At 35.1% G+C, this 17,289-nt stretch overlaps 1 protein-coding gene and 1 long non-coding RNA gene across 3 annotated transcripts in view; both read right to left on the bottom strand.

Annotated features, from left to right (window-relative positions):
* The window catches only part of CEP83 (centrosomal protein 83), a 139,520-nt gene that overhangs the window by 54,131 nt on the left and 68,100 nt on the right, over positions 1–17,289 (bottom strand). For both annotated transcript variants that reach the window (XM_036018559.1, XM_036018560.1), the window contains exons 4-6: positions 15,311–15,403; positions 13,238–13,369; positions 98–349 (exon numbers count right to left, since the gene is read on the bottom strand). In XM_036018559.1, coding sequence (XP_035874452.1) covers positions 98–349; positions 13,238–13,369; positions 15,311–15,403 — 477 coding nt within the window. The remainder of the gene's footprint in view (positions 1–97; positions 350–13,237; positions 13,370–15,310; positions 15,404–17,289) is intronic.
* On the bottom strand, positions 10,087–13,230 carry LOC118498978. The gene is made up of 2 exons (XR_004901478.1): positions 11,577–13,230; positions 10,087–11,354 (listed from the first exon to the last, which is right to left on the bottom strand). It is a non-coding gene; the product is annotated as an uncharacterized LOC118498978 (long non-coding RNA).

Here is a 17,289-nt window from a genome sequence, read left to right as displayed (position 1 = left end):
ATTGGTGAGCACATATTTATTCTCTAAAAATCAGAGGCTTCTCAACTGCACTTAAAAAGTGCAGTTGCTTCCTATCCAGAAGCAGCTGAAACCTTACCTCCAGGGATCGGACTGTAGCCTGCATCTCAGCCAACTGCCGCACCTGAATTCTTTGGAGATTTTCCACCTGAGTGCCAGAATTCTCTTTTTCAGCCCTTAATTCTGCTACCTCAGCATCTAAATTTTTTATTTTCTGATACAAATGGCCTTTTTCTCGTATAAGTTGCTCCACTCGTTTGCTGTCTCTTGTGGGATCAACACTAATCAGCTGATTATGTAGATCTTCTTTATCTTTCTCCAGTCTTGCAATCTAATAAGAATTTGAAAGAAAGCATACAACTTTAAATTATTGAATTTTCAGTCATGAACATGCATTAAAAAGTCAGTAAATTAAAAATTAAAGTTGTATAATGTAAAAAAAGAAAGCTTAGGTAGTGAAATGAAGTACTAAGAAAAAATTCTAAAATGTTGCATTCTTCTTTCTGACTCAGCATGAGTCAAATGTGAGCGCAAGTACCTTGTCCTATTTTCCCCTTATCTCCCCCATGGTACCTAGCATGGGGCTTCATAAGTTGCCAAGTAAAATTAAAAATTATAAATAATACTATGAGAATAATGATTACAATGTCAAGTATTTTAAAAACTGATCACAACATTACAGGGGCTTATACAAGATCAATACGCTGATTACTGCTCAGCTTCTTATGTGACAGTAATTCTTGAACTAGTGCTATGCTAATAAAATGATCTATTTTAAGGCAATTTAATTCACCAAGAAAAGCTATTTGTCTATATAAATAACTACAAATGTGACTGGTGAGAATTTTTAAATGACATCTGAGAGTTTATTAAGGCTCTAGTTGTAATGATGGCATAGTTCCTAATTCTCAGATTCACGAAACAACTGAAAATCTCTGTTCAAAGGCATTGAGAAATGTCACTGGGGAACTTGTAGAGCATAACCACCAGTGTTCTCCTCATTCCTGCCAACCATCACTTCCAGATCCCATGGGCCTCCCAATGAGTGGGTTTCAAACTGGCGCCTAACCTCTGAGGCACCTCACCTCTGGGAATGAGGGGGCCAAGTAGTCACAGTAAAACTCATTCTTTCCTTACAGGATCTCCCAAACTGTACATCCCTTACCACCACCACCATCACCCAAATTTTTGTTGTTATCCTGAGCTACGCTTTTTAGTCTCCATATATTATTTGAGGTTTCTTCAGATGACTCAACTTAAAGAAAAGGATTCATTGTTTAATTAAAAAACCTAGAAACCATGGCCCTAAATACCACCAGGGTTGTTTTGTAGCTACAATGAGCTTAGAAGTCTCCCTCTAAGCCAAAAGGACTTAAAGTAAAGCTCTGCAACCTTGGCAAAAGTGGGCCAAGAGAAAACTGATTGCTCACACTGCTGTATATGAATCAAAGAAGTGTGAGTGTTCTCATCTGTAAAACCAGAGGTTAGACTGGAGGCCTTCTAAGATCCTTTTAGTTTTAATATGTAGTGATTCCAATTTGGTTTTGGACATGCAGAATTAAAGATGTGAATGGGAAGTAGAACTATCTAGCCAGCAAATTTTTTTTTTCCAGAAAGATAAAATTTTCTTAGAAGGTAACTGTACAATTCAGAATTAAGCCCTCAAAAGCCCACCTAATAAGTATCTCTCCTATTCTTCCTCCTACCCTTTACACATAAACATTAACCCTAGGGTTTGGTACCTGACTACCTTTTTTCCTCCATTTCTCTTCCTTTTCAGCTATTTGTGTGACTGTGCAAGTCTCTTTTCCACTTTAGCCTCAGTTAAAATGAAGGGCTTGGGCTGGACCATTTAGCTTTTGCATAAGGTAACTCATCTAGGTCAGGAGCCAATGTACAACTCAGATTCAGACCATGGTGTCTTTACTGAGTACTTGAATGAGTGCTGAGCTGAATGAGCTGCACATACAAACGTATTTAGTAACATAATTTCTCTTGTCTTCATATTATGTATGGGGTCAGAGAGCTAATGTTCTTGACCAGCATGTTTCCTGTATCACTGCTTTCTCTAGTAGTTTGGAGGGGCTAAAGTGGTAGCTGAAACTATGGACTGAGCTGGCTAATGCAGAGTCAGGATTATTAGATCACACATTACAACTCCTAAACCAGAGCTCACTATCAAATCATTCCAACAAAAACTGGTAATCACTGCCTTCTAATTTTTCTATTCATTTATTGTCATGAAACAAATATTTATTGAGTATTTACTATGTACCCAGCACTGTTCCTAGCAGTAAGGACACATCAGAGAACCAGGCAGACAAGCAAATAAACACAAAACCTGTGCTAACAAGAAAGCTTGTATTCAATCACTGCTATGACACCAAACACGTCCCGGTCATCTGGGCACAGATCTCGGACACATCCTCGGCTCTTCCCTTCTCCTCTGCTCTCCATCAGATTCACATGTCATCTTCCTTGAAAGGAGAGCTGTGCTCGCAATCCTCTCTCTAAACTTACAAAAGGCTTTGTCTGAATTTCTCTTTTATGACATTTATCCAAATCTGCCTCCATTATTTACCTCCATGCTTACTTTACTCTATTTGAGAATATAAAAGCTTACCTGGTGGGAAAAATTATGTATTAACCAATTTTACCTTTAAAAAATTGTTGAGGTAAAGAAAACTGAACATAAACAGGTCAGCAACTAGTAATACTTGTTGATCTTCTTTTTAAGAGATGGTAGCACCATTCTAATTCTCCACAGCACCCAGAAGAAAAAGGCCAGGTATCTAACTGCTCCAACAGTCTTTGTTTTTACCTTCTGCATAATGCAGCACAGAGCAACGGTTAAGAGTATAGGCACTGCCATCAATGGCCTAATTTTTTTTTTCTTTCAGAATTTTAAAAATACTGTCTTTGGGCTTCTATTATTTCCAAAAAGAAGTCTGTTGCCATTCTTACCTATGTTTTCTGTAAAAAATAATTTTCCTCAACTTCTTTAAAATTAACTTTTTTATTTTTAGATAGTGGTAGGTTCACATGCAGTTGTAAGGAATAATAGAGAGAGATCTTGTGTACCTATCACCCAGTTCCCCCCACTGGTTCACCCCCCCCCCCTCCATTTTCTACAAAACATTGTGTGGAATTGGTTCTCATTTTTTTCAAATCACTTGGTAGAATTCTCCAGTGAAATCATCTTTTGGGAAATTATTAAATTAAAAATTTAGTTTCCTTGATAGTTATATGACTATTTAAATTATCTATTTCATATGAGCAGAGTTATATCAGTACGTGCCTATTTCATTTCTTTGTCAGACTTTTTTGGGTAGAGTTGTTCACCTCTATATAAGCTAGTAAGATTACCTCATCACCCGTTTGATATCTGTAAGGTCTCTAGTGATACTTGGTTTCATTCCTGATATCGGTAATTTGTGTCTTCTATCTTTTTTGTCAGTCTAGCTAAAGATTTGTCAATTTATTAATCTCAGAGAAATAGCTCTTTATTTCCCTGATTTCCTTGACTGTTTTTGTTTTTCAATTTCATTGGTTTCTGCTCTTATCTTTCTTATTTCCTACCCTCTGCTTGCTTTGGGTTTATTTTGATCCTCTCTTTTTAGGTTCTTAAGGTGGAAACTTAGATTATTGATTTGACACTTCTTTTCTAATGAATGCATTTAGTGCTATGAATTTTCCTCTCAGCACTGCTTTAGATGTGTCCCAGGTATTTTAATATGTTGTATTTTCATTTTTGTTCAGGTCAATTTATTTTTTTGAAATTGTTCTTTCATTGAATTACGACTCATGAATGACTTGAAGTGTGTCATTTCATTTGAAGACATCCCTTTCAGTTATTGATTTCTAGTTTAATTCTACAGTGACTGATGAACTACTCTATGTAACTTCAATTTTTATAAATTTGTTGATGTCTATTTTATGGCCCAGGATTATGACCTACCTTGGTATATGCTCAGTGACCACTTGAAACATTGTATGTAGGTACACTTATTGGGTGGAATGTTCAATAAATGTTGACAGGATTCTTTTGGCTGATGGTGTTGTTCAGTTCTATAGTCATCCTAACTTTCTAATTGTTCTATCAATTTTTAAGAGAGGAGTGTGAAGTCTCCAACAGTAATCGTGAATTTGTCTATTTCTCCTTTTAGTTCTAACAGTGTTTACTTCACATTATTTTGTAGTTCTGGTTCATACATATTTAGTATTCATTGTCTTGTTGGAGGAGTGGTTTTTGTCATTATATACAGTCTACCTTTAAATTTTTCTTTGCTCTGAAATCCACTTTATCTGATATTAATATAGCCACTCCTGCTTCTTTTAATTTTTGCATGATGTATCACTTTCTATCCATTTACTAACTACCTATATTGTTGTACTTGAAGTTTTTTGGAGATGCCATATAGTTGGGTCTTTTATTTTTAAAATCAACTCTGTAAATCTTTTTAACTGGTATATTTAGACAATTTATATTTATTACGACAATTAATATATTATGGCTTAAAGTTTTCTTTTTCTGTTTTAAGTTTGTTTTCTTTACCCTGCCTTCCTTCCTGTGGGTTACATAAACAGTTTTTAAGGATTCCATTTTGATTTATCTATAATGTTCTGGATATCTTTGTGTATAGCTTTATTAGTTGTTGCTATAGGTATTACATTACATATACATAAAATCATAGTCTGTTGGATTCATTTTATCAGTTTCAGTGACAAAGAACTTTCCTCCCTTTATATCACTTTACCCTTGTTCATAATATAATTATCTTAATTATTTCCTCTCTGTACATTTTAAAACATACTGGACAGTGTTTATAATTTTTGTTCCTAAAATCAAACAGAAGTTAGAAAATTCACTCATGAAAAGAAAGTCTACTATATATATACCCATAGTTTTGGTTAGTGTGCTCTTTTATCCTTCTTCATGTTTTGAGGTTCCTTTTACTTGGTTTTCTTTCTGTTTAGAGAATCTCCCTTAGACACTCTTTTGGATAGGTATACTGGCAACAGATTCTCTTAGTTTTTGTTACTGTAAGAATGTCTTGATTTACCCTTCATTCCCGAAGAATACTTTGGCTGGATATAGAACTGTTAGTTGACACTTTTCTTTCAGAACTGCATAATGTTGTCACACGTCCCTCTAGCCTCTATGGTTTCTGATGAGAAATATCAATACCTGGGAATTGTTTTCCTCTTAAAAGGAAGGTATCATTTCTTCCTTGCAGCTTTATGTATTTTTGCCTGTAGAATTTAAGTCTGATGTCTCTTACTGGGGATTTCACTGGTTTTATCCTGTTTGATGTTCACTCACATTCTTGAATCTGTTATGGTGTGTCTATCAAAGCTGGGGGCCGGTTAGCCCTTTATTTCTTCAAGTATAGTTTTTAGCACTTCCCTCTTTCTCTTTTTCTTTCTAGGACAAAAATCTTTGATCGTTTGTTATGTTCCCATAGGTACCTGAGGCTATCCCTACTTATTTCTTTTTTTAATCTATTTTCTATAGTTTATTTACATTGGGTGATTTCTAATATACTATCTTCAAGCTCATTGATTCTTTCTATCCCCTCCATTCTGCTGTTGAGCCCAGCAACTGAGACATCTTTGTTTTTTGGAGGGTTTTTTTTGGTCACCACATTGTTCAGTTCTAAAAGTTTCACTTGGCGCTTCTTTATAATTTTCTATTTCTTTGCTGAGGCTCTGTTTTTTCATTTGTTCCAAGCATGTTTTTAATTTAACACTGAAGGATTTTTACCATGGCTATGTTGAATATTTGCCAGATAATTCTGTTATCTCAGTGTAAGATCTATTGGTTGCCTTATTTCATTTATTTAGTTTGAGGTCTTCCAGATTCTCAGTATGACAAATGACTTTTTATTAAAATTTGGACTTTTAGGTATTACAGGAGACTCTTGATTCGTATTTAAAATTTGTCTTACCAGTGGGTGGGCTTAGATTCAGTTTTACTGCAGTATTTGGCTAGAGTAGAACTGCAATTACCTAAATTAACTAGGATGCTAGGTTGTTCTTTTCCTAGTATCTTACCTAGAAGGAACAGGCCTGTGTTGGGTATTTTTATCATTTGGGCCAAACTGCTACTTTCTTCAGCATTAAGTCAGCAATTTGTGAGACAAAATTAAAAAATAAAATAAAATAAAAAACACAGAGAACATAATACAGTCAGTCCTTAAGTCCCAAGGCTCTTAGCTGGTATGTCTTTTTCTCCATTTTTCGGCATCCTCTCATGTTTGTTTTATAAATAATGTCCAGTGTTTTTGTTATACTTACCAGGAAGAACAGGGAAAAGTGCATCTATTCCATCTTCCTGGAAGTAGAAGTCTTCTAGTTGGCTTCTAGGATTTTTTCTTTATCACTAGGTTTAAGTAATTTGAGTATTTGTGCCTTGGTGTAGTTTTCTTCATGTTTTCTGTGCATATGATTCATTGAGATTCTTGGATCTGTGGTTTATAGTTCCCAGGAAATCTGAAAAATCTGACCATTATTTCAACTATTTTTTTTTCTGTTCTTCCCTCTCCTTTGAGAATTTCAATGATCTGACGTTGTCCCATTATGTGCTATAATGTTTTTTCCCTGTACTTTTTATCTCTGTATTTCATCTTGGATAGTTTCTATTGCTGTTAACTGCAATTTAGCTATTATCTTTTCTTCCACAGCATCTAATCCACTTCTAGTGAATTTTTCATTTAGACTGTACTTTTCATCACTAGGAACTTTTCTTTGAAGTCTATTCTATGGCTCTGACTAGTGTGGCTCAGTTGTTTGGGCATCATTCTGCAAAGCGAAAAGGTTGCCAATTCGGTCAGAGCACAGGCCTAGGCTGCAGGTTTGGTCCCCAGACAGGGCATGTATGAAAGGCAACCAATCAATGTTTCTCTCCCTCTTTCTCCCTCCATTTCCCTCTCTCTCTCTCTAAAAAAAAAATAAATAAAATAACAACAATAGAATAAAATCTTTTCCATTCCTTTCACTATGTTCAAGGCTTCCCTTAACTTACTGGATATATGGAGTATATTTATATATGGTTTAATGACTCTGTCTACTAATTCAGTAATTTCTAGGTCTATTCCTATTGACTGATCCTTTTTCTCTATAATACATTTTTCTGCTTCTTTGCATGCCCAGTCATTTTTTTAAAAAGTCTTTATATTATAGTTTTAGATTCCCAGGAAAACTGAGCAGAAAGTGCAGAGAGTTCAATATATCCCCGTCTCCATACACACAGCCTCCCCCATTATCAACATCTCACACCAGAGTGGTACATTTATTATAGCTGATGAACCTACACTGACATACCATTAACACCCATAGTCCACAGTTTGCATTAGGGTCCACTCTTGGTGTTGCCTATCATATGGATTTTGATCATGTATATTGGCATGTATCTGCCATTATAGTATCATACTGAATAGTGTGTGTGCTCCACCTATTCATCCCTCCCTTCCCCCATGGCAAACACTTCTCTTTTTAATGTCTCTATAGTTTTACCTTTTCTAGAATGTCATATAGTTGGAATCCTGCAATATATAGCCTTTTCCAATTGCTCCTTTCTCTTAGTAACTTGCATTTAAGGTTCCTCACATCTTTTCATGGTTTGATAGCTCACATTTTTTTTGGTACTGAATAGTCTTCCATTGTTTGGATGTACCACAGTTTGATTATTCACTTACAGAAGGTAATTTTGGTTGCTTCCAAGTTTTTACAATTAGGAATAAAGCTGCTAGAAACATCTCTGTGTAGGTTGTTGTGCAAACATAAGTGTTCAACTCTTCTGGGTAAATACCAAAGAGTACAATGGCTGGATTACATGGTAAGGCTATGTTTAGTTTTATAAGAAACTGCCAAACTGTGCTCTAAAGTTGCTGTATCATTTTTCATTCCCAAAGTCTGTTGTTCCACATTGTCACCAGCATTTGGTATTGTCAGTGTTTTGGATCTGGGTCATTCTAACAGGTATGTATCTCACTGTTGTTTTAAATAGCAATGCCCTATTCACACATGGTGTTAAGCATCTATGTTCATTTGCCATCTGTATATCCTCTTTGGTGAAGTGTCTTTTAAAGTTTTTGGCTCATTTTTAACTCAGGCTATTTGTGTTCTTATAGTTGAGTTGCAGTTCTTTGTGTATATTGGGTTATAGTTCTTTCTCAGATATGCCTTTTTCAAGTATTCCCTCCCAGTCTATGGCTTGTCTTCTCATTCTCTTGACAGTGTCTTTCACAGAGCACAAGTTCTTAATTTTAATGAAGTGTAACTTATCAATTATTTCTTTCACGTATCATGTGTTTGGTATTGCATCTGAAGTGTCATCAACAAACTCAAACTCATCTGGTTTTTCCTATGTTATTTTATAGCAGTTTGAGAGTTTTACATTTTACATTTAGGCCTAAGATCTATTTTGAGCTAATTTTTGTGAAGGATCTATGTCCAGGTCCATTATTTTGCATGTATAGTTATTTTAGCACCATTTGTTGAAAAGGCTATCTTTCTTCATTCTGCCATTTCTCATTTTCAAAGATCAGTTCATTATACCTGACCAGTGTGGCTCCGTTGGCTGGGCACTGTCCTGCAAAGCTAAAGGTCACTGGTTCAATCTCCGGTCAGAGCACATGCCTGGGTTGCAGGTTTGGTTCCAAGTTGGGGCACAAATGAGAAGCAATCAATTGATGTTTCTCTCTCTCCCCTTTTCCCCCTCTTCCCTTCTCTCTAAAAAAATAAGTAAATAAAATCTAAAAAAAAGATCAGTTCACTATATTCATGTCGGTCTATTTCTAGACTCTTTGATATGTTCTAATAATCTATTTGTCTATTCAACAGCATACTGTCTTGATTATCACAGCTTTATAGTTTAGTCCTGAAGTCAGGTAGCGTCGGTCCTCTGACTTTGTTTTTCTCTAAGATTGTGTTGGCTATTCTAGAATAGAACACATATCAGAATCAGTTTGTCAATATCCACAAAAAACTTGCTGAGTTTTTCACTGGGATTATACCGAATCTATATATTAAGTTAAGAAGAAAAGACATCTTGACATTTTTGAGTCTTCCTATCCATGAACATGAAATATCACTCCTTTTATTTATTTTTTCTTTGATTTCATTCAATGAGTTTTATAGCTCTCTTCATATAGGTATTGTACATTTTAAAAATCTTTTTTATTTATTATAATAATTAGCACTATGACTAATGCAGTCAGAAACTAATAGTAATATCATTTTGTAGAGTTATTTACTATACAGCAGGAATTACAATAAACATTTTGCACATGGAGTTTCAAGTTTCCAGATCTTAGTTTTTAAAACCAAGTTAGTTTACCTTTTTATATTCCTGCTTTTATAAGTTTTCCCCTTTTCCCATATGTACTAGAATTGAACTTTCTAAATTAATCATAGAATACAAAAACATTGTTATTTATTTACACTAGAAGGTAACAGTTTACTCAGATTTAAAGTTCACATTTTAATCTATTTTTGGAAGTTACAATCTCTTTTCCTTCATTCAGTGTCTTAAAAAGAACTCTACTCAGACCAAACGAGAACAGACATAACAGCATTTGTCACTTTCAGGCCCTGAGAGTCACCCTGGTCATGAGGGCAGTAAAAGGAAGATAACTGTGACAAATAAAAAAGCCAGAGCAGAGAGCACCTGCAAGTGGGCAGCTGGAATGCTGGGAGTGCAGCGAAAGCGGGGAATGCAGGCACTGTAATCACAGACGCCCTCAAACCATTCAGAGTACCTACATGCTGGTCTGACACTGAAAACTCTAGCATACTAAAATAAAGAACAGGATCATATACTCAAGAAATCTGTGGACATATAATTTTAAATGAAATAAAACCTTGCATTTATGGAATGCTTATTATGTGCTTGGTTCTTGTCTAAGCACTTTACATATTTTAACTCCATCAGATATGTACTATTGTTAACGCCATTTTACAGATGAGGACATTGATGCACACAGGTTAAGTCAGCTCCCAATGTCACACTAAATGAACATTTAAAACACTTAAAAATTTTATGTTAAAAAGTTTAGTTTTTGAGACACTCTAAACTGCATTCACAGTTTAATTTTAATTAATAAAATTTCACAAAACCCTTCTAAAAGGTTGCCAAAATCAATCACAGAGGTAATTTAATTTTAATTGGGGAGACTTTTACCAATTGTGATGTGGTTCAAAGTAATCTGAGACGGGTGTAAGTCAGAGGATTTTGAATATTTTAGATAAAGGAACCTTCCAGGTCCAGAGCACTATTCCAGAGAGAACCTCAGGATGTACTAGAACAGAAAGGAAGTGTTGTGAGATGTTTCATAAGATCTACTGACATATATGTGTCAGGATAAGGACCAAATCAGAAATGCAGTATGAGCTTTGGGCTACCAGTGCTATAAGGAAAAAAAATAGCATATGATAACAGGGAAACATAGTGGCTCTCCTTGCTACAGGAACTCTGCCTTCTCACCAGGCTCTTAAAAGCTAAGGTAGAGCTCCATCACTTTGAAGAGGATGATGGGGTAATCTCAAGGACCTGTCATTATGTATTATATCATTCTTGCAGTGCTCAATGCCCCCTCTCGAGATCTTAATACTTGCACACTGAATTACACTTGCTTCTTTCACTCATTCAGTCTACCAGAATAATGACCTGTACCTTCTCTGTATTGCTCTTCATTACTATTATTTGCAGAATAATATAAAATTAGACTCCTAATAACATAATAAAAATAAAATAGCACAATTTTTAAATAACTATCTAGGCATCGAGAAATCATATTATCTTTTTCAGAAGATAAAGATATTGTCTTTCATAAACATTATTTCAGAATATCATGAGGGAGATGTGAATTCCTGAAGTGTTTCTCAGGAAAAGACTAACAAAATCTTCCCAAAGATTTCCCCTAAGAACCAATACACTAAAGAATAGTAGTTACTTCTTTCACTCTATCTATAGAGGTGAAAGTACACAAGTATTGTATGAATCCTTAATTAATGAAAGAAAAAACAATTATTTCAGTACATCAAATTAACATATTTTACACCAGTTAAATTGTTTAGATTTGAGAATGGCAAGAATAGGCTTTTCTTTGAAAGTTTTACTGCTGTTTCATGATACACAATCCTCTCACTAGGTTTTACTGTTATTGTAATATAGAAACTGGAGTATATTAAGATAAGTGATCAAATAAAATACCAAGTACTTTGCTAATTAATGTAGATCTTGCATAATTAATTGGGAAGCAGATACAAAAAACTTAGGTCTTATCAGAAAGTCTTACTTTTCGAGCCTCTACTAATTATGGTTTCTCAGCTAGCTGTTTTGTTTTGTTTTTTTAAGATTTTATTTATTTATTTATTTTTTAGAGAGGGAAGGAAGGGAGAAAGAGAGAGAGGGAGAGAGAAACATCAGTGTGCGTTTGCTGGGGGCCATGGCCTGCAACCCAGGCATGTGCCCTGACTGGGAATCGAACCTGCGATGCTTTGGTTCGCAGCCCGTGCTCAATCCACTGAGCTACGCCAGCCAGGGCTTCAGCTACCTGTTTATCTTCAGATTCCTAAGAATGCTGTAAGGCATCCCAGTTATGAAATTAACTGACTCCTTAAAAATTTTAATAAATATCATTTGATCTTTCATGGGTAAAAATATAGTAGCCATCAGATTTCAGATACAGGTTTCATTCTTTACAAAAACAATGATACTAAGAAACTGAAAAGATATAAATAATCATTACCAGATAAACGTTATTATTAGATTTTAAAAGGCAAACTATAAAATAAAGCACCACTACCCTTAATCTCAGTATTTGCTTTTCAGTATACTAAATTTACATTTCAGACCAGAAATCTTTATTATTTATATTATCCACAATAAAAATTTTATATGCAGCTACCCTAAATCTGTTACAATTCCAGATTCAAACTCTCTCATCATCACATATAGTATGGATCTACTTATCTATTGACACGATTAGAGCTGTTGGCTGACTCCTAATCAGTATGGCAACTTCAAATCATTGGTTATTCCAAACCTACAACTCAGAGCTGAGATTTGGGGTACCTGATTTCTATTGTTAACATGGCTCCTGACTTTCTTTACGACTTTGAGCCTTTGAGCAAGTCACTTGTCTTGTGCTTCAGTGTCCTCATTTAAAATGGAGACACTGTTACAACCAAAGTGAGATCATATGTGAAAAAAGCATTTAAAGCTATAAAGAATTTTTAAATGCAAAAGGCTATTATAAATATTTATAGTTTTCTGGTACTGTATTATTAATGAACTGGGTTTAAAGTTCATACAGCTTCTTACATAACAAACAATCATGGAACACTCACTGTTCACAAAAGTTGGCTTGATCCGACTAGTTATTGGTAAAGGAAAGTGAGCATATTTTAACTCCTGATTCCAAATAACAACAATGCAATAAATGTGTAACGCAGATGCACTTGTACATAAAATGTTTCACATAAAATGTTGTGTCTGTCACATAACTACAGACAAACTTTTTTACAAGTTCAGCTAGTATTACATTTCTTATTTGACCATACCAGGATAAAACTAGTATTTCTCTCCATCCTGAAAATTCATGTAAAAGCAACACAGAGATGAGAAACACAAACCCCATTTTTCGAAATATTAGGAGACAAACCACAACATGAGCAGAAAGGCTGCCAAAAGCAACAGAGTAGGAGTGCATGTCCTAGGCAGCAGAGAGAGGATGTTGTTGCTGATGTTGAAGAATAAAGCACAGCTCTTGAAACGTGATGGGCACACCCTAAGGTATAAACCCTTTCTTTATACCAGTGGAAACAAGGTTCGTGGGCTGTCAGCCAGAGCTCTCCTGGTTGTGGTATGGTTCCAAGAAAGAGATGGGGACACTGCTAAATAGGGAATCACACAGACAACTATATTTGCAAAGAGAGAAGTCCTTCTCTGTATCTATAGGAGAAAAGAGACTATCACCATTGACTTGGGCAAAATAAAGGCAGCAAAGAGTAGAAAAATCTAACTAACAGCAAGAAAGAACATTCACAAGAAAAATAGTACTATCGAGCAGATGGAAAGCATGACAAATACTTCACCATTAATTAATAAAACTAATTATGGTATCAATGCTAACTTGTGATTTATAGAAATATATAATCATAAAGTTTTATTGACTAGAAAGATAACAACTAACTACTTTAGTCAATCACTCACCTCTAATTCATATTTTATTTTTTCTCCTTCTAAAATACGTGCAAATTCTTCTTTCTGGTGTTCAAATTCTGATTTGAGAAATGTATGTTCATAGCGTAGCTTATTATATTCAGCTCTATACTTTTCAACTTCCTAAGTTAAAAGAAGACTGCAATTTATCACAAATTATAAATGAAATTTATATTTATCCCAAAAATTACTTTTGCAAATATAATTTTAAATTACATTATACTCAGAGCAATTATAAATGTAAAAAATATGCTTAACAGAAGTATAAATAAACCTTGGAAAAGTTCTGATACCAAGTATGCTGCATACAGAATTAGCACATTCCTGAGAAGGCACTGATAAAGCCAATTACCACTCAATTAATGTACAGAAATGTATATAGCATGTCAAAAGTTTTGACCTCTGGACTTAATAAAATAATATTTAAGAACCTTTCGAAATATAATAGATTAAAAATTAATTTGATGAGAAAACAAAAAATACCCCTAAAAGTCAGACAGAATGAATTCAAAGTACACAAAAGACTATTTTAATATTTAGTACAATAACTTAAGGTTCAAATATTACAATAATAGTTAAACCCAACACATCAGTCTGAAGAATATATGAAGCACCAACTTTCCCAACCGGGAACACACGCATCCCTGGTATGCTCCAACCCCATTTCTTAACACTATGAGAGTCGCTGGCATTCTGAATCTCATTGTAAATAGCAGAACAGAAAGGAGGAGGAGACACTATTTCAACATACACCAGGATATTAAGTAATAAGAAAACCTCCTAAAATACTCAGCTCCCTAGAAATCTTCAGTCAAAAGATTTCTCTTCTAAGCCAGTTCACAAACCAAGGAAATGGGTTTTGTGATTTTGGTAGAGAGATACTTTGTTTCAATATTTTTAAATTTAATCTTTATTGCATTTTCCCCTATTACCCTTTAGTCCCCTTCTATCCCTGAAATGAAAACATTTTTCACCCCCAAGTTAGGTGAAAATGTTTTCACCTAACTTGATCACTTAGGTCTAAGTAGTTTTGTTCATATCCAAAAATTAGACCTACTCCCAAAGCTATAATGCTTTGATTATCCATTAGGAGAATATTCAAAAGATGATTTAAGCCAGTAAGCCACTTATAAAACAGGATCCACAATTATTTTATGCAATGGCAACATCATTAGCCTACAGCTTTCTAAAGGGGTCCATTCTGAAGGGGACAATACTCATTTGCATGTATGAGGCCCAGTATCTCTGTTAAATAAGGTAACATACATAAAATACCTAGTATAGTACCTACCATATTTAATATCTATTATCTTTTCCTGTCCCCTCTATTAAATATTTAGTCATACTAAACCAAGGTTTCATATAAGGAGATTAATCACAGTCTGAAGGAAAACTGTATCAATTTTTTGCTTTTCTTAGATGGCATTAAATTCATTCTTTCATTCAACGAATAGTAATTGAGCACCTATTGCAGGCTAGGGACTGTTCAAGGAACTTGGACTATAACAGTGAGCAAAACAGATAGGGTTCCTCTTCTAACACAGTTTATATTCCTAGAGGTGGTAAAAGAGACTATTAAAAAATAAACACAATGATTATTATACATATCAGAAGATGGTAAGTACTAGAGAAAATAAAAATGTATAGGAGGGTGAATGGGGATCCAAAAGGCTAAAGCCTGATGGAAAAGGCAAGTTAGCATATTAAGTGGGGGCAGGGTTTGGTCAAAGTAGGCCTCATTGAGAAGGTGATACAGAGAGGCTGGTCATGAGGTATCTGGAAGGACAGTGTTCAAGGTAAAAGCAACAGCTAGAGCAAAGACTCAAATTGTACCATTTCCGGAATGCCAAAGCAGCACCAATGAGGCTAATGTGGATGGAGAAAAGAAAATCAGGGAGGTACTGGGATCTGATCCTGTGCAGCCTTAAACACCACTCTATGGACTCTGAGTGAAAGGGAAGCCACGGCAGGGCTTTTAGGTAGGGAAATGCTTTTCATCAAGCAAATTTTCACAGTCATATGAAGATAAATAAATGCATAGTTCTTTCGGTATAAATTACTTACTTCATCCAGACTCCTAAAACGCTCTCTCATTGGAGTTTCCAATTCTTGTTGTATTTGGGCTCTTAACAATTCCAAGTTTTGTGGAGTTAATACCTAATGGGCAGAGAAATACAAATGATTCTATATATAAATATATATAATCTATATATAATCACAAATATTAAAATCAAGAATTTTCCAAATTTGAGTCTATCTAATTATGACAATAAAATGCAAGTCACAGAACTTTTACAACATACCTAATTTTAGAGTAATCACTACATAAATAGAACCATTATCTGAAACAATAATTTAAGTCAATTTCAGGCTCTCAGAGATGTCAAAAATTCTATTAACATGAGGTCAAGACTCACTAATTATTATCATTGTGATTATATGAAATAACTATGCTGGCAACTAAGGTTATCATGTTGGATACAATGGCTGATAGTCTATTTTCTAAAGCAAGCAAAATAAAGGTATAATAATTTGTATACCATAGAGTATTCTTCAGATTAATTTTCAATCAGAATAGGCTGCTTTTAACTCTGATCACCAAAATGAATTTGAAGGTTCTGATAGGGGCTTAAGACTTGGGAAAATTTAGCTTAAGGTAAATAGTCATAAATCTAGCAAGTAATGTGTATGTTAAGTTTTTGTTTCAGTAACTACAGATAAGGCCTATCTTGGTGCCTAAGAGTAAGCAGATGACCTCTTGGAGAGGTCTGTACCAGGAAGAAGCAAGTGACTACCCTTCCCTTTGGAGGCAACTGTTGAATTTCAAAGGCTTTCGCTGACACCTGTTTGCCCTCCCCCAACCCCCTTATAAAAGATCTGGCTGGGAAAGAGAGAGAGCAAGATGGTTTGTTAGGGTATGAACCCGCCATCTTCTCGGATCACCGGCCATCTGAATAAAGTGCCTATAAAAGATTCAATCACTGTCATTGCTTATTGGATTTGGTAGTGACAGGCAGCCCGAACACCGGTGTCTTTTCCGGTTACAGTTCCTTCCTGTTACACTCTTTATGAAGCCCATCGTTGACAGAGTAATTCAGTATTTTAGTAAGTTCCTTGAGGGCACACACTCTTTATTCACCATAGTATTTACAACACCTCACACTACTGCCTGACACACAGACACCACTCGATTATACTTTCTTGAATGAACAAATACTGGTTGTAAAAAAAAACCCCAGTTTGCTCTTACATTAATTTCTGAAAACTAAGAATGTTTCGTTTAATTCATACATTTATTCACCAATATTCCAAATTTCTAAACATTTTAATGAATGAACGCCTACTATGTATAAAGTATAAAGCACTGTATAACATACTATCTATATAATACACTGTTTAAAATACCTAACATGCATTAACTTCTTTAATCCTCACCATAATACACAATGTAGCTATATTATCATACCTTTCTTTAAAAAACTGAAGCATAGAGTCTAACCTTCTAAGGATACAGAAATTCACAGAAATGTTGGGAACTGCCCTGCCTGGTTTCAGAAGCTGTAACCCCCAATGCCTAAGTCTGAGTAAGAGACCTTGGGACCATAAACCACTAAGGAGACAAAGCTTCAAGAAGACTCCTAATCTCTTGGCTGCCTTACTTCCCCTGCGGGACTGAAGCCTGAAACAATGACAGAGGGAGGTGCAGCCTTGTGCTGGAAAAGGTGGGTTCCCTGGGACAATCAGGCCTAAGAAAGAATGGATAAAATCCTGTGAAACCTGCTTTGCTAAGAATGTTCTCAATTTTCTGATAAGGGTCCGAGCAGGATATGAGTTTGTTTCCCAAAGTTTTGTAGCCCTTTAGCTAACAGACCCTGACTCAGAATAAGCCCTCCTAGTTCTTTGTATGTTGTCTATTGTTTGATCCTTACTGCCAGACAATGGTTAATGAGCTTTACCTGTATTCCTGTGCAAAATATACCCAATAAAAGCCCACTGAGGAAAAGGCTCTTGGCCCTTCTCCTTTGAGAGATGGGCCACCTTTC

This window comes from Phyllostomus discolor, chromosome 2 (assembly GCF_004126475.2).
Source record: "Phyllostomus discolor isolate MPI-MPIP mPhyDis1 chromosome 2, mPhyDis1.pri.v3, whole genome shotgun sequence".
NCBI lineage: Eukaryota > Metazoa > Chordata > Mammalia > Chiroptera > Phyllostomidae > Phyllostomus > Phyllostomus discolor.
Note: the sequence above shows the minus strand (reverse complement) of the source record. Positions and strands in the feature narration are given on the sequence as shown.